Source organism: Sphaeramia orbicularis, chromosome 16, assembly GCF_902148855.1.
Source record: "Sphaeramia orbicularis chromosome 16, fSphaOr1.1, whole genome shotgun sequence".
NCBI classification, from domain to species: domain Eukaryota; kingdom Metazoa; phylum Chordata; class Actinopteri; order Kurtiformes; family Apogonidae; genus Sphaeramia; species Sphaeramia orbicularis.
Genome location: NC_043972.1, coordinates 14,114,725 through 14,133,296, shown reverse-complemented (window position 1 = coordinate 14,133,296; position 18,572 = coordinate 14,114,725). Strand labels below are relative to the sequence as shown.

The window sequence follows — 18,572 nt, the reverse complement described above, 5'->3', positions numbered from 1 at the left end:
AAAACCTGAGGCTGAAATTCAAAGTTGGCATTAACGTCTGTGTGTTGACATCTGCAGCTGAAAACTTCTACAACACTACAACAAACTCTGATCAAACTCTTGGAAAACTTATTTAACTTAATGTTTTAATGAGTGAAGTGGAGGTTGAGCGTCCGGATGGAGGGTAAAGTCATCGGTCCGGGTCCGTACCGGGCCACGAAGCTGGTGAGTTTGAACTTTTACTGAAGAAAATCACGGGTTGATTTAAAAGGTGAAGGAATGCGTTAATTACATGAATGAAGGAGCTAAACTAGCTTAAAGTTTCTTCAGTGATAAATTATGGACAGGTTGATGTTTAACACACCATCTTTACACCTGAATAATGTGAAAACCTTATCTGTCTTAGCTGGTTTTCAGAAGATATTGAGCCCAGTTATTGAACCCAGTAATTAGCTGGAAGTGAAGATATTTACATGTTAGCATAATTAATGCTAATGCTAACGTCAAAGTGGTTTACAATCATGACCATAACTGATAATAAAAAAAAGAAAGTACATTTTGGATCATCTGAGGAGTCATTACTGACAAAATAAAACTTTTTAAGAAAAGGTCCACTTACTCTATATTGTTATTAATGCAAAAATGTGCCCTTTAAAGCTGTTAGTCTGTTGTAGTATAACATTAAAATATTAGCAAGAGATTAAAGGTGAGTTAATTTTACTTTGTTGCATTTTCCGAGGTTATAGTAGAGTTAATGTCACTGTGTGGGATTTTCCTGTCCATGTCGGCATTTGATCAAACTTTTTACTCTCATATCAAGTCTGTGTCTAATAAATAGCTCATCCATTACTCAACATATTATCTAAATTAAAGTCAGTTGATATTCACTATTTCTTTCTTTCTTCCTTTCTTTGAATTCTCTTTTTATTGAAAGAAGTTAAGTTTTTACAAACATTGAAAAAAATTGACAGATACACTAATTATATAGCTGCATCCAGAGAGTGGATGTAAAAAACAAAAACATCTACAGCAGCTCATTATTGTCTTGGCATACAGGATTTCAGAGTAAAGAATTAATAGATAAATAGATAAATAAACACACAAAAACATATTTCCTTCAGTTAGGATTTTGAGTCCATATTCATGCAGTCATTTCAGCTAAATCAGGTCTCAAAGGCCTCACATGTCGCCCATCCCTCCCAGTGTTCCACAAAATAATCCATCTTCAAATTTGCAGTAAAGTTATTCTTTCCATCCTATAAATTCTCATGATTATGTCTAGCCAGTTACTTTTTGCTGGTTCTTCTAATGTCATCCATTGTTTAGTTACTGCTTTTTTTCTTGCAGCTAGTAATATGCTGAATAAGTATTTGTTGATGTTTTTTGACCTCTGGAGAAATGTGTCCCAAATATAGCTATGGTTTTGAAATCAAAAGGTAGATTGATATTAATAATGATTTCTATGGCTTTCATCTTTTTTTCTTTTTTTTTTTTACATGGAGTGCATGGTTGGGTTTTTGCAGGTTGAGGCTCTTTTTCGGTAAAAACACTGAAACATTAGCTGTAAATGATGAGTAGTGTGTGACTGGTCTCCTGTACAGGCTGTAATGGATGTCACCAGTTACACCTTTGTGCTTTTTCTACACTAACAGGTTAAATCAGGCCTGTTTCCTTTAAACAAACCAGTAACAAAGATAGAAGGTTGAATTCAGCGCAGCAGGCAGCTGCATTGAATTATTTTAGCATTTTTTCCTCCAATGAAAGACCTTTGCTGCCTCTTCTCATTGTGGTTTGGAGTATCTGGACCTTTACAAAGTTTTTCTTTTAGTTTTCACATCAATATTATTTTGCTTTTTTTGACATTCACATCAGCCAGTGTTTGAGAGGTATTATTTCTGTAAAATCAACATTATCTTTGGTTATAATGATCTCAGTGTAACCTAACTCTCCTGTCTTTTTGTGGTGTAACCCAGATCTTTTCATTTCCCTGTATTTTCATGCGAGGAGGACATTAACAAAGGGTTAATTTTGGATTTGTTGCGTGACGCCTGCATGTTTTTGTTAAAGAATAGTAGAGTAGAGAGGATGTTTTTAAATGACATGATGTTTTATTACAATACAGTATTACTTAATGCAGTTTCTCTTTGATTCATACGATATTTTCTTTTTAAATTCGTAATATGAATGAATGAATGAATGAATGATGAGAGTTCCTACTGATGGTGCAGACTGAGCCAAAAACAGTGGAACTGCTAGGTACATTTCCATTCAGCTCTTTGTATTTTGTTTTCAATTTGCACATTGCAAACACAAATTCAACAGGATTTAACAAATAACTGTGTGAACTAATAAGCAGACTGCTGCATTCACTGAAACATGTTAGATGGATGTGGCAAATGAGCTACAGAGACTAATGTCACGTCTTCAAACAGTGCAATATGTCAAAATGTCATATGATCCAGACCAGTCATTGACTTTGGGAGAAGAAAGCTCCAAACATCTGTCAGCTTCTTTATCAACAGCCCGGTTGTTCATTATAGTTTGAAATGCTTCATCTAACATCATTAAACCATAATGATGATGGTGAACTGACTCTTAACAACCCCATTAAAAGTAGCTGGGGCCAAAATTTGCCTTTCTTTCACCAGTTTTGTGATAAATATGAGTGTGAACCTGACCTTCTGTGGCTGAGGGTTTCCATCGACCTGTCATAAGAAGGGATGTACCAATCCAATATTTTGAGCTCCGATACTGATTCAATACCGATACTGACTGACCCAATACCACTGTTCAATTCACTTTTATTATGCACAGTGAGAAAGAAACTGGGAATTAATTAAGGTGATATCAGTCACTTTTCACTCTAAAACCTCAAGTAAGAAATACCTGTGAAGAGTCTAATTTGTCAGTCATTGTTTTAAAAACATGTACCAGTTATTGGATCAAAAACAGTCGAGACAAAAAAGAAATGACAATGAAAATGTGTCTGTGAATCGAGGCACCCAACCGGTCAAGAAATAGAACGCCTGTACTTAAGAACATGAGATGAGACCGTGTAAACGTACAGGTGTGTGTGTTAGTGTAGAGTCAATCATAAAACATATTTACCATACTAAGGGCCTGATTTACTAAGATCACAAATAACAGGCGCAAATGTGCTTGCTCGTGTTAAAAAATATGCGTGCTATTGATTAGCATGTCACATGTGATCAACTCAGATTGCCGGTACAAATGACAACAGGTCAAAGTCTTGGAGACCGTCCTATTTAAATGAGGATTTTGTGTGCGCTACTGGTTGTCGTCATGGAGACAGTACACTGTAAAAAGTGTTCTGGGATACGCCAGCACTAATGGTGACTGGAATGATCCAGACTCAAGGAAATGTAACATTAGAGGAGTTTAGTCATAGAAGGTATTGATGACTCCTCCTGTGACTGGACCCAAATCATCCCCTAGTTCATCTAGAAGTTCTCCAATGGCATTGTGGGTAGGACATATGTCTATATTATTTTTTCTTCCGTCATTCCATAAATGTTGATGTGATCAGAACAGATTGGTTCTGTACGTTGCCTTTGGTTGGGCCTATGCCCCACCTCCTCGCCACAACAACTGCAGCCATTTTCTGGTGAAGCTGTTCCAGTTCAAACCTGCCTTTAAGACCAGATAAATATAGATGCAAAATCAGCCACCGCAACCAGTTTCAGGTTTGGTCAGTCACATTTTGCGCTAAACAAATATTTGCATCCACCCCTCCCAATAATTTTGCGCCTTCTGGCAGAAACACCCATATTGCATATTCATCAAGGCAAACATGCTAAATGGGTTGTATGAGCTATTTTGCCCATTTGACAGACACAACCCTCAGTGCGTCCTGTTAGTAGATAAGCTTCAACGGGTTTTTGCGTGTGCAGTCAAGTTTATGCACGTTTTTATATGTGCAAACCTTCATTAAATCAGACCCATAGTGTTTGACCAGGCATCTAAATTCATCATTTTCTACAACCTGCAGAGGTTGACCATCCAGAACAATAAATTCAAGGATCTTCTCATTTATTTATTTTTTTTATGTTGTTTTCATTCGGCCACAGGGGAGTTTTTGGCTGCTCTTTAGAACACTCGTTAAAGTTAGCTGCTTGGACTCATTAGCCTTAGTTCTGCTATTCTCACTGTACTCTTTGACCTGATGCTTCTGTAATTGCTTCATAAGGTTCATTGTGTTGTACTTTGCGATGCTGCCACTGCCTCTCCAAACGCACGCTTTACAGATTAGCAGTGGAAGCTGTTGGCCTGACCACTGTCAAATATCACCACAGCACCGACCCTTTGCTGTTCGCTGCCTCCACACTAAAGTACTGTTACTTTTCATTTCCCACAATCACAGATCTCAGCCATAATGAAGAACTTGCCCGTCACATTGACAGTGGCGTCACAAAGTGTGCGACACCGATCAGTAAAGTAATGCAGTGAATAAAATAAGCACTTTGGATTGGTCGTATGGATCGGCACTTTTTTACTGATATTTGATCCAGACACAAAACGTGATTCCAATATTGGTTCGGTACAACCCTAAACGTAAGGATAAAGATGACAGTTCATGTCATACTTTAGTATCTTTACCATCTGCAGGTTAATGCGTTTTGTGAACAGGTCTGTTGTGTGTGGATCAGTTCTCACTGTGCACGTTCTCTCTCCACTTTGCAGTGGAATGAAACCATCAAACTGTTCCGTGGAGGGATGCCGCTGAGGCGCCACTGGGCACACTTCCGCTACTATGACTGCAGTTTCACAGGATCCGAGGCCGTGGATTATCTGCACGAACTGCTGCGCAAAAACTACAACTTTGGGCCGGAGGTAACTCGCTACCAGACTCTGCAGCTGCTAAGGAAGTTCCTGAAAGCCCACGTCATCGAAGATATCAAGGGGCGTCACGGGACAGAGGACTTTGAGGACAGCGGTCATCTGTACAGGTACTGCAGCATAGAAACACTCAGAGGATGATGGGACAGAGACGAAAGAGTGGAGTGTTCAGTTCGACCTGGGATGGCAAACTCATTTTAGTTCAGGATCTCAAATAAAACAATAACACAATAACCTATAAATAATGACAAGTCCAACATTTTCTATTTGTATTAGTGCAAAAATAACGATAAATCATGGTAGATTATGAAAATATTTACATTTACAAATTAATCCAATCCAATCAAAAAAAGATGTGATTAATCTTAAAAAAAAAAAAAAATTGTAACAAAAATTAGTGTAGTTTTAACAATATTATACCTCAACTTATCATTTCTATATGTGTGTTACAGATCGGATCTACAAAGCCACGAAACATTTAATAATAGACAGAATGTTGTTATAATTGCACTTAGTTTCTTCAGACATTTCATTTTGTTCATATTTGTTCAGATTATTCACATTTTTGGAGTTGTCATTATTTATAGGTTATTGTGTATTTATAGGTTATTTATTATTATTATTTATTATATGTATATATGTTATTATTTTACTTTAGGCCATATTGGTCTGAAGGTGGAAACTGAACTAAAATGAGTTTGACACCTTTGTTAATATCTTCAGTGTCATTTTTACACTTCGTCAGTTCAGAATCAGAATCTCTTTATTGTCATTGTACATCTCAAGACACTCCTGTTCAAGCGGGCTTTTTAATTTCCTAACTGACCCAGGGCTGCTACAAACTGACTGCACTTTATGTATTTATCATATTTTATTTTTATTTTAATTGTACTTTATTGTATTTTTAGTGGTATTTTAATTGTATTTTATTTTGTATTTCGCATTGTAAAGCACTTTGTGACTCTGTCTGTGAAAAGTGCTTTATAAATAAAATTTACTTACTTACTTTTACTTACTTACAAGTACAATGAAATGGAGAAATTGAGTTCTTCCTGTGGGCTGGATTGGAACCATAGGCGGGCCGGTTTTGGCCCATGGGCTGTATGTTTGTCACCTCTGGGTTAGACAGAGTTCTACTTTTTCTTTTCATCATGCACTAAAAAGCTCCTCCCTCTGGTGTTCTGCTGCTCATTCTCCAGACTGTCACCGGTTCCAGGCCTTACCCTTTGTCGTTTTCCCCTTGGGCTCATCTCGGGGCTCTTATCTTTCCCTCCAGGTTCCCCACACAGTCGCCCCTCAAGTCATTTCCTACAAAGTCTTTGTTGCGAGACAGCGGAGACTTACCCCGACTCATCCGCTGGGATGACTATGAAGAATTACCGCTGCAGGAAAACATGGCTCCTGTGAAGTCTGTCCTGGTGAGAACGTGACGGAGATGCTCTGTTGTGTTTTAACTGATGCTGTGACGTGAATGTACAAGTGTAAATGTAAACTCCACAAAGACGCCGACAAGATAATGATCATTCTACGCCATGGACGACAAAGTCATTTTAATTCAGGTTCCACATTCAGTCCAGTATGATCCCAACTGGGTCAGACCAGCGAAATAATAGGATAATAACCTGTAAGTAATGACAACTTTTTTTTCTCCAATATTTTTATTGGTATTTAAGTTTTAGAATGAAAGATAAACAAAGTAAATAATAATATACATAAAGAACATGAATCAAAACAACACAAACACCCATACACACACCCATTCACACCATGTAGACTTGCACCACAGGGGAGATATATATATATTTTCTTATGAACATGTATATGTAGAAATAAAATTGAAATACAGCAGTCATAGTAATAGAAAATAAAAGTAATAATTTGGATGTCATGTCCCTATTTTCCAGGTACCATAATGTTCATATACGGTTCCCATAATTGTACAAATTTCTTTATTTTTCTGCTGGTAATATAAGTCAGTCTTTCCAGTCCAATGCACACTGATAACTAAGTAATGACAACTTATATTACATGAATGAAAATATTTACATTTTCAAACAATCCAAACAAAAAAGACTTGAATAACTTGAAAAAACTGAAATTTCTTGAGAAAAATAAGTGTAACTTTTATACTTTTTATACATTTCTACATATGCATTACAGATCAGATCTACAAAGACACAAAACATTTAATAACAGGCAGAATATTATTAAAATTGCACTTTAATTTTTAGTAGATATTGCAGGTTCACATTTGTTCACATTTTATTGTTGAAGGAAATTGTATAAATGTTAATATTTTCATCATGTAATGTAATTTTTTTCACATTAAACAAAGACGAACATTTGGAGTTATTATTTTACTTTAGATCATATTGTTCTGTGTGTGGAACCTGAACTAAAACGAGTTCGAAACCCTTGACTGTTCATATCTTCAGTGTACATTTTGCACTTTTTTCATTAAGCGGGCCGGATTGGAACCTTTGGTGGGCTGGTTTTGGCCCACAGGCCTCAAGTTAGACTCCCCTGTTCTACACATTCTGCATCTATAATCACATAAAACAGACTAAAAATCGTATTTCCTTAAAAAGTTTTCAAAAGAGAATGATATTTTTATTGACGACAGGCTGTTGGATTTTTAATTTGTCGGCTTTAGTCAAACCAAACTTCTGTTTAATATGGTTTTCCCTTTTTGCTCAGACGTCAGATCTGTGGAATAAAAGACACAGCGTTGCTATTGGCGACGTACATGAATGCAAACTGATCCGCAGGAAGGAGGTCACGCCAAAACAAGTGGATCACATCTGGAAGTCCATGACAGTGGCCCAGTACGTCAACATGGAAACATTCACTGTTTTAATACGAGTCAGTAACTGCATGTATTTATCAGTCCCTCTTCTTCTTCTTTTAGTTTACAGGACGCCCTGGGCCTGAAGACTCTGGAAGGCGTCTTAAACCCAGAACTCGTCAATGGTAAACATATCGTTCATAATGTGTTCAGTGTTAATAAAACGGGCATCGTCGTACTGGAGAATAAAGCAGGTACGAAGCATTTCCACTAAACTGAATCCATGATCCTCTGTTGTAACGTATGTGAATGTTCTGACTCTCATTTGTCCCTTTTTCAGAGGACATGCCTTATTGGGTTATATCAGCTATGAAATGTCTCGCCAACTGTAAGTATTACTTCTCTGCCAGATGTACTTTTGATAAAACCTAAAAAGTTTGAGTTTAACCCATAAAGACCCAGAGATACTTTTGTGTCAGTTCCCAAATGAAGTTTCCTTTCTATTTAACCTTTTGAAAGTGATTTTTCACCATTTATTATGATATTATCCTCTGTTTTGCACTTTATTAGTGAACATCCTGTATTTTCCTATATTTAATTTATTGATCATGTAGATGTTCATTAAAGCTCAGAGCAAAGTTAAGGTTCATAATATGACAAAACTGAAGAAGTGTCTTTTTCAGTCCAATCTGTCATTAACTGAACATAATCCCAGTGTGTCCATCCACTGTCATTGATCCAACTTCATGGGTTTTACTGGTCAATCAATGTTGTGCAACATTTTGTTGCCTATTTTACTGTTTTTTTCCTCAATTTTGTTCATTTTATGATTTATTTTGTTAATGTCACCTGTTATTTGGTTGATGTCCTATACATTTTTGTTCATTTTGTTAATTATTTTGCCTCTTTTTGTTAATTTAGTTCCTTATTTTATTCTTTTTTTAAATTAATTTTAGTAATTTTTGTTTTTTGATTTTTTTTTTTTTTTTGCATTATTTTGTAGGGGATTGTTTTTGTTTTGTTTTTTTTAACAAATTTTTGCTCATTTTCTCCGCTGTCATTGATCCAACTCCATGGGTTTTACTGGTGAATCAATGTTGTAGAAGATGACAGTGTTTCCACGGTAACTACGGAGCCTCTGAACATCCAAATGGGTCATATCTGATGACCATGAAAAGATGAAGAACTGTATTTGACACCAATTATTGACATGATAGGAATTAGTGGATCAACAGGTATTAAACAGTTCAGATCAGTAGATGGTTTAGGGGTCTTTAAGGGTTGATAAAATATCATCCAGTCATATAAGTATTGTGATATTTTTACTCATTTCCCTACATGCTTTTAGGCCTAACTGTTGTTTACCTGTTACTTACAGTCGTTCCACTTCAGAGCTCTTTTTAACTGCATGTTTTTCCTCCAAGGGCCCAACGGTAACGGGTCCAAACAGCCCGTGTACCCGGGGTTTGAGAGGGACGTTCTGAAGACGGTGGCCGACTACTTCCAAAGACTCAAACAGCCCCTCCTGACGTTTCATCTGTATGAAGTCTTCGTCAACATCCTCAGTGAGTCGTCTGAGCTGCTGCTGCTGCAGATGAACGGCTGCTGTTCATTTTCTGGGTTTGCCCTCAGACCGTACTTCTCTCTTGCTTTATTTTTCGCAGGTCTGCTGCAGGATCAGGAGGTGGCCACTGAAGCTCTGCGGGTCAGCTGTCTGTTACTGCCCCCCCCCAACCGGAGACGCCTCCAGCTCCTTCTGCGTCTCATGGCCCGGGTCTGCCAGAACCCCCACCTGCCTCCGCTCAACGACACCATCCCCACCCGAACACTGGTACACGCCATTATATAAGAACCACCGTCCCCTCACCCTCTGCTGGAAGTGAACAGGAAAATAAATAAATCTGTTTACACAACTTGAAAAGTCAGAAAATAGTAATAATCTAATCTGATGTGTTTATATGCGCTTAAGAAATGTGATAATCGGAAACCCTGGTTTAGATGTTTCAGTCCGTTATCAGATTTCGCATTTACGTTGGGACTAGAATCAAACTTCTTGTTATCGTCTTCTGCTCATGTTTGACTACATAACCTCCGTTTTGTACGACCACCTCTTCAGATCATCATTCGAAAACTGACTGCCTGTTCAATCTCATCCACTCTCATCTACCTTCTCTTGTGTGTTTTCTTTTGTCCGTATTTGTCTCTGTATTTGTTCTCTGATTGCCATTTAGTATTAACTCTGTATCTGTCTACCCGTTTGATGTATGTTTGTCCCTTGGCTGTTTATTGTAAAGCATCTTCGAGTACTTAGAAAAGCGCTATATAAAACCGATTTTTTATTATTATTATTATTATTATGAATTGTGTTTAATAGAAAAGTCAAAGTTTCAGTGCATTTACAGAATTACAAAGAAATGACAGAACTGCACTAAAGAAAACAGTGACATTTGTTATTGTGAGAAACTGGTATGTGAAAGCCTTCTTTTGTATTTTAACATACAGGTGAATACTGTCAATGTTAAAATGTGAAAAAAGACTACTTTTATTACTATAACTTCTGAATCTGAAAAATCTGATTAAATAAAGGTTAAAGTAAAAAAAAAAAAAAAAAAAACTTGAAAAGGGCCCAAATGTGGTCCTGGAGCCACAGGTTGAACACCGCTGTCATAGATGAACAGTCCGAGGTTCTGTCTTTGTACAAAATGCATCATAAACTCTGCAGAGGTTTTAGTTTATGTTTATTATCATTTGTTTACAGTCCATTGAACATTTTAAATCTCTTAAAAATGCACCTGTTTGAACTGGCTGTAAGACCCAGCAATGCATTTTTATCCTGTTTAGTGGACAAGAGTTTCTCAGCTTTACTTAAAAACAAAACAAAAAACGCTGTCCACTGCAGAGGACATTCCTTACAAAAAATAAGAAAAATGTATCTGGAAAACTGTTGCATCATGCTGTTTCTGATTAAGGCAATTATTTAATGCAAAAAAGCCAAAATTTTTCCCTTCTTGGGTCTCAGGAGGTTAATACAAGTGTGACTTTTATTTGTTTTACTTTCTGCTGTTTATCCTATTAGTGTGTATCTGTTTTTATCAGTTTTAGTATATCTTATATTTATTATTTTTATTAGTTTATTTTTTTTAATTATTATTAGTTTTATCATATATTGTATTTTATCTTCATCAGTGCTTTGGGCCCTCTGCACTGTTTTAAATGCGCTGTAGAAATAAACCTGACCTTGACGTGTGTGATGAGGTTCTGATCGGCGCCGTGTTCCTTCTCTGTCCAGATGATCCAGATGTTCTCACACTGCGTCCTCAGCTCAGTCGACGACATGGACCTGGACGAGCTGCTGTCCACCAAACTGGTCACCTTCATGATGGACCATTACGTCACCATTTTCCAAGTCCCTCCGAAGCTTCGGAGCCAAGTGGAGGAACACATGTCTCACCTTCGAAGAGTTCAGGTCATTACACCGTCACGGTCCGAGAAATACACCTTTGTGTGTGGGTGTGTGTGTGTGTGTGGGGGGGGGGGGGGGGTAAATAATCTGCATCTCACTAAGAGAAAAGTGGAAAATACTGCACTTTAAAGGGGTCATATTTATCTAAACCCACTTTTATTAGTCTTTGAATCAGAATCTCTTTATTGTCATTGTGTAAGTGCAACGAAATTGAGGTAGAGCTCTCCAGTTTAGTGCAGAATTTCAAGGCAACAATAAATAGCAGTAAGAAGGCACACTTATTTACATTAAAAAAAAAACATAGAATTAAGCAGTGCAAATAGCATGAGAAGTAGTGCAAATGACATGAGAAAATAAATATTGTGGGATAAAAACTGTGAAAGATAAAATAATGTGGGAGACTGTAAACATTAGACAGATATTTGACAGATATTGCACACTTTGGTTCATTTCTTTGTGTATTTGGACCCTAATAGTTCATACAGTTTGAATTTGAACCCTCCAGCTGCTGCAAAACTGTCTTTAGATTCATTTGGACAAAAATCCAGTGGATTTCTACAACCTGTTTGAATTCCTTCTTAATTAGTTGCGTGTATAACTAGTTCCGTCTCCACATTTGCTCATATCAGGTCCAGACTTCAGACGAACATTTCTTCACTTCAACATAATTGTTTGTCAGCAGCAGCGGTTGTAGTCCATACTGAAAATATGTCCAAACTTGGAGCCCATTACCTCAGATGTTCAGTTGTTGGTTGAACAGGACAGAGCAGCACAGCTGACAACCTGGAGGGGGCGGGGCCTGAAGTGGCTCCTGTGCATTTAAAGGGCCAGTGCTCCGAACCACCTTTCTGGTGTCATGAGTCATAAATAGGGTTGAAGATGGACCTGTGGAGTTGAATGAATGAAGAATTCAGAGCCAAGCAGAGCATTTACAGTTTAGGAAGGAAGGAAGAATAACATTTAAAAAGGGCAAAATAACACTCCTTTAAAGGTCAATTCTAATATTACTCACAGGTGCATAAAAGCCCCAAATATTCTGGATTTGTGAGTTTTTGTGAATAGAAGATGAGTCTTTACCTGCCCTTTTAATCGACGCTCATGTTGGCTTCTGGAATTTTAGAAAATGACTTTACAAGAGAGAAACCTGTAGCCAAAACATGTCAAGGTTAAAAAAATCAAAATTTTTTTCCATCTGTCCGACAAAAAAGAAAAAGAAATCTTTATAAGTTCAGTGGACGGTATGAACCTAATCAGACTATTAGTCATTATTGTTTTGTATCCCAGACCCCTGTTAGAAAAGAAACACCTAAATCCAACATGTCCACAGACTTTTGTCCATATAGTGGATGACTTGGGTTATGAGGATACTGATATTTAACACACTTTGGGTCATACATGTGCTGTTTCTAACCAACAGATGACAGCGTAAACTCCTGTCATCTTTTAATCAGTGCTCCTCCACGTCTGTGAAGCATTTCTGATCAAATCAAATAGGATGTAAACAAAAAACAAAAGAGCGATTAAACACTTTGCGACCACCCAGAACAAGAAAAGGCCTTTTGGATGCGACGGTTCAGGTGAGGGCGCTGCATCTTCACCACTGATGTGTGACTCTGACCGTCAACTCTGTCATTCACTGTGTTTTTTGTTTTTTTTTGTTCCATCAGATCAAATACGCCGGCTCCGACACAGACTTCAGCTCGTCTCCAGCCTTCTGTAAACACATCAGCAGGGTCGACTCTGAAGAGCAGAAGGTCATCGGTACTCAGACGCCACTACAGGAGCTGCTGGAAGGTCTGATTGCAGACAAAGAGCTGCCGGCCAAGGACAAGAGGAAGAGACTCAAACAGGTGGGTGTGAGTCCAGACCCCTTGAAGATCGTTGTGTCTCTGGTGACACATTTTTACAAAAACACAGTCATTTCAGATTTCTGTCACTACTGAACTGTTTACGCTATTCACAGAATACAAACGTCATCTTTTAGCTGAGATTGGGTTCTTTCTATTGGTCTAGAACACATTAGGGTAGAGGTCTGCATTGGCTGAGGGGGAGGGGTGGAAGTGGGTGGAGCATAGAGCAGCAGAGTGCAGTCGGTGAGAGACAGATGGAAGGTTTGTATTAGTTTTTCCAGTGTTTTAGCGGTGAATTCTTCTAATAATTGTATATAATGGTGATAATGCTGTTTTGGCGTGTTCTGTTACTGTGTTTTGCTGTGTTTTTGCCAAGTTTTGCTGTTTTTTCACCTTTTTTTTACTGTTTTTATCTGTATTTTTCTGGTTTGTATAGTTGAGTATTTGATCTGTAAATATTTTATAAATTTTTGTATATTTGTATATATGTGTACATCTCTATGCAGATCTCTCCAGTTCATACACAGATGCAGTGTGTGTATTTGAATCAGATGATGGATGTTTTTGTCAGTGAAATGGGGGGCTCTGTCTACAACTAGACACAAAGTGAACACAGACTATCAACAAGATCCAAATGACACCAAAGAACAAAAAGAACAAGAAGAACACGGATATACAATGATCTACAACAACTACAATGGATCAACACATGGAAAATAGTCAAAAGTTTATTTCTGTAATCTTATAAAGTTATGATTATGAACATAAATATGATAATAATCCATTCGTTTTTTGTTTTTGTTTTTTTACTATAACAAACTGTTTTAAGCATTTATTACATATATGGTGATAATTAATGGACAGATATTGAAAGTTAAGTTCTTCCTGGGAAAAAGGTGCAAAAGAATTGGCAAAAAGGACTTTTTCTGACACTTTTATTGCAAAAACAACATAAATAAATCAAGGCCTAAAAGGGTTAAAGTATGAGACGTAACACAGACTCAATATAAGATTAATAATAGCAGATCCTGAATTAACAGTGAAAGTCCAGACCCAGTGAAATTCCATCGTTAAACCATGTCTCCAAATACCAGCTCTGGTCCTTTCGTCTACGTAGACTGTCACTTAGATTCTTTTTGTCCTTGTTGCAGTTTGAGAAGTCGTACCCAGAAGTCTACCAACATCGGTTTCCCACCGAGGAGAGCAAAGCTGCTGTTATACCCGAGAAAACGCCAAGAATCAAACCTCATCTCATGTTCTTCAACCTCAAGAAACCGTTCCAGCCGTTCCAGAGGAGCTGGAGTTTCAGAGCGTAACGTTCCACTACTGACACAAGAAACTGGAAACACGACGACGACCTCACAGATGACAGGAGGAGACGCAGAAGTCCTGGTTTGACGCTTCACCCATACACATGTGGACAAAAGTATGTGGATGCTTTGAATTCAGAGATGGTTTGTACTGAATTTATATCAACATTTTAATCCATGATCTGATTTTAGATGTTTTTCCTCTAAATTTCAAAAATATTTTTCCTGCTCTGACTGTAAATAATAATTTTCTTCCGCAACTACCCATCTACTTATTGAAATATTGATGTTTCTGTGTCCTCATGAACAGTACATCTTACAGCTGAAGACATGATGTGTCCCAGTGTTTTATCTCCATATAGTTGAGAAACATCAATATTTCCTAAAGTTTAATGGGAGATTTTTTTGTCCTCAGTGAGATGTGAAGAAAGTAGATTGTTAGTAAAAAAAAACAGTAAAATTAACAGAATAAGCTGCAAAATTGATAAAAATGAACAACACAGGCAACAAAAAGAACAAAATAAGCATCAAAATGAACAAAATAAGCATCAAAAAGAACAAAAAAGCATCAAAATGAACAAAAAAGCATCAAAATGAACAAAATAAGCATCAAAATGAACAAAATAAGCATTAAAGTGAACAAAATAAGCATCAAAATGAACAAAAAAGGAGAAAAGAACATAATGACAAAGATTACTCACAAAAAAAATTAAGTAGATGGTTAGTTGTGGTAGAAAATTATTATTTACAGTCAGAGCAGGAAAAATATTTTAAAAATTGACAGGTAGAACATTTAAAATCATAGTCATGGATTAAAAAAAAAAAAATCGGTGTTAATATAAATTCAGTCCAAACCATCTCTGAGTCATTTTGGAAACAAAGATAATAATTGAACCCAAACTAACCAATGCACTGATATTTATCCCACAATATAAAACTATATTCTGACATTAGTCGTTATTGTTTTGTATCTCAGACCCCTGTTAGAAAAGAAACACCTGGATTCAACGTGTCCACATACTTTTGTCCACATGTGTAGATCAGATTTATCAGAGGTGATCATTTCAAGGGTAATTACACACTAACCCTAGAAAACTTGAACTAAATATTATAACAATAATTATAATAATGATAATAATAATAGCGATAATAATAATAACCACTAACTGATGGTCTGAAGCTGTGGTTCATGTCACCACTAAGATTATTTTAGATCTAATGAACAGAATTATCGGTAGCTAATTGTAAAAGTGTTCATTTCAACGTCTAAACGGGTTGTTACATACTCAAATATTAATAATGATTATATCACATCAGTCTTAAAGTTTTATATTCGTATTAGTATACTGTGTGTTGATGCATTTCCATCTTTGTTACTGTCATTTCATTTACTCACTGTTTGATGCTGGATTAGTTTCTCCGCCTCTAAAATGCACTACGTTCAATAATGAAACATATCAAGGCTTTACTGAGGAACGGAGAGTAAAAAACTACCACTGAACAGGACAGATGTGACTGTAGATCAACTACATTTCATCCCTCGTTCTTCGAACACAGTAGAACAGGGGTGTCAAACAAAAATATAAAAAACACTGTAGATATTAACAGTTAATACCTTCAGTGTTTACAGTTAAACTGTTAATAACAGTCAATGGTGTTGAACTGGTTTCAGTTCAGGTTCCACATTCAGGCCAATAATAACAATAATCTATAAATAATGACGTAAAACATTTAATAACAGGCAGAATATTGTTCAACTTGCACTTAATTGTCTTTACACATTTCAGGTTGTTCATATTTGTTCAGATTAGTCACATTTTGTTGTTAAAGGATTGTTTGTTCATGTAAATATTTTCATAATTTCGTTTCATTTTTTTTGCTGTAAAAGAGAAAAATTAGAAGTATCCATTATTTTCAAGCATAATGTAATATTATTTTTCAGCAAAGTCTACTGCCACAGTACAGAGGCACCAAATATGGGTGTGTCTATGTCCACACAGCCAATCAGATGTTCTCATTTGTCCTGTTCCAATCAGCAGTAAGGACATGTCCCAGATCCAATCATGGACACTGTTCCATGAACTCATTGTCCTCTTGTGTTCACAGCACTGTGCTCATATATGGAGTATACACCCAAAGAAATTCAACAGAGAAATAAAATAAAATAAATGGATCTGAAGAGGGGCAGTTTAGAAGAAATGGGCATTTATGAGTTTGCATCACTGACAGGATGGAGCCAGATTTCAGCAGAGATGCCCCCCCCGCGCTATTTTCCCATGTCCACTGGGGTGACCGCGGGACATAATGTCGGACACGGTCCAGATGACCATGGACTAGACCAATCACCAGGGAAAATGCTCTTATCCGATACCGACCCCGCATTTGTGCGTGTATTTATTCGGGGGTGCACCGCCCCCACAAACAGACGGGCCAGTCTGTGTTTGGCTCCACCATGTCCACAAAGACAGTCTAACTCACCAACACCATGATCCAGTTCAATGAACGGCTATCCCAGCCGCAGCGTTATTCAACTTCAGCGATGAAGCCTAGTTTGGGCAGTGGCGCCCCCTACTGTCGACACCATAAGTCCCACTGTGGAAAAGGGCAATTAACTGACCATCAATAATTTAATCGAGCAAATTCTTATTGACAATTAATTGATAGTTGATTAATTGTTTACATCCCTAGTTTGAAGCCAGTTTTCATGTTTCCACCTGGACGCAGATATTTATGGAAACGATACGTGTATGGACCACAAACTTTTAGAACCTGCAAAATATCAGGAGCGTAGTGGTGTGGGCGTAGCCTGGGTACCTGGTCCCCTGTCCAGGTCCTGGACCCAGATGGGCCCATGTGTGATGGTTCTGTCCACAGTACAGTGTCAGCAGGGGGACAGGTTACCGATCTACACAGGACAGAACCAGGACACTGATTGGATCTGAGGGCAGACACATGACAAATGTAGTCCAACAGGACTGAGGACAGACACTTTGATTTTTTCTTTTAACATTAAACCAAGAAGAAAATTTGAGTCATTGTTAATGGTTTATTCTGTGATTATTTGACTTCAGATCATTGTAGTCTGAATGTGGAGCCTTAATGAAAATAGTTTGACTTGCCTGCAGTAGAACATTAATATTCTTGATCCTACATTAATAATAAATGGAACCAGTGAATATTTATGGATAATATCCGTCCTTTTATTTCTAAACCTCCTTTATTCGTCAGGTCCTAGTGTATGTGAACTCTCAAACCTCAGTACATTCGACCTGTTTTTATTTGTTTTATCGTGTACATATGAAATATTTCATAACTGGTACTTCTTTCAGTGTCTGAAATCCTCTCTTTTCAGTGTTTTCAATACTGTCCTTAATGTCCTTTTGTCTCAATCAGTTTGTCTTTCACTTAATTTGATGCTTAAGATTCAGTTTTATTTTTATATCGATTAATTGCTGATATTTTAATATGAATATTGACGAATGCTGGATTAACTGTTACACTTGAATTGCTGCACTCTGCTGGAAAAATGTCAGACGGTTTCAACTATAATAATAATATTAATGCTGGAGATTGAACATTGGAAATGGGGGGGTGGGGGGGTGTCATATGTTTGGCATTTCACAAAGGGATGAAATATGACATTTAACTGTAACATGTTTGTAATTATTAAAAGGAAAATCATCTGCTGTAGAACCGTAATAAAACACAACCATGGAAACACATGTATAAGCATGTTTCTGATTATTTGAAAGGTGGAAATTCAACTGTTCGCACACATCACATCTAAATATACTCACGATTTATTTATCTGATGGGAGAAAGACGGAGGAAATGGAGTTTTAATGACACAAACAAAAACCAATAAACTGAATCATCAAACACAATATTCTGATTTCCACTTGTTTCCTGGAAAATGTGTTGGCAGTTAATCTTATTTTCACAGCTCATGGTTATTGTTTTTATGGTCAACGCTGTTTCAACCTGTCCGTGTTCAGCTGTTTTAGCCTCTTCGGGTTGCTGCTTTGTTCACCACCAGGGGGCGACGAACTTTAACCCATAAAGACCCACAGCGACTTTTATCTCAGTTCCCAAATTATTTTTCTTTATTTTACATTTTTCTTCAGTGATTTATCACCATTTATTATCATGTTATACTCTGTATTTTACTTTTTTCCCCTAATGATATTCATGTATTTTCTATATTCAATTCACTAACTATGTAACATGTTCATAAAAACTCAAATTATACTTAAGGGTTATTGTATCAGAAACAGAGAAAAACAAGTGTTCAGAGAACGCAAACCTCTGCCAAGCACCCCGAATGATGT

General features: G+C 37.1%; 2 protein-coding genes across 2 annotated transcripts in view; both read left to right on the top strand.

The window, feature by feature from the left end:
• The window catches only part of LOC115435301 (myelin basic protein-like), a 250,896-nt gene that overhangs the window by 96,656 nt on the left and 135,668 nt on the right, over positions 1 to 18,572 (top strand). The window lies entirely within an intron of this gene.
• On the top strand, positions 65 to 14,596 carry LOC115435178 (DEP domain-containing protein 1B). The gene is made up of 11 exons (XM_030157423.1): positions 65 to 204; positions 4,681 to 4,946; positions 6,113 to 6,254; positions 7,534 to 7,661; positions 7,745 to 7,875; positions 7,962 to 8,009; positions 9,046 to 9,186; positions 9,286 to 9,452; positions 10,911 to 11,087; positions 12,752 to 12,934; positions 14,086 to 14,596. The coding sequence occupies exons 1-11, from the start codon at positions 157 to 159 to the stop codon at positions 14,248 to 14,250; spliced, it is 1,596 nt and encodes a 531-aa protein (XP_030013283.1). The 5' UTR covers positions 65 to 156; the 3' UTR covers positions 14,251 to 14,596.

What these genes read in the sequence shown, in the direction of transcription:
- LOC115435178 (XM_030157423.1), top strand. Translation starts at nt 157, where the DNA reads ATGGAGGGTAAAGTCATCGGTCCGGGTCCGTACCGGGCCACGAAGCTG. An exon ending in GACAGCGGTCATCTGTACAG is followed by an intron (nt 4,947 to 6,112) that starts GTACTGCAGCAT and finishes CTTTCCCTCCAG; the next exon opens with GTTCCCCACACAGTCGCCCC. An exon ending in AGTCTTCGTCAACATCCTCA is followed by an intron (nt 9,187 to 9,285) that starts GTGAGTCGTCTG and finishes TATTTTTCGCAG; the next exon opens with GTCTGCTGCAGGATCAGGAG.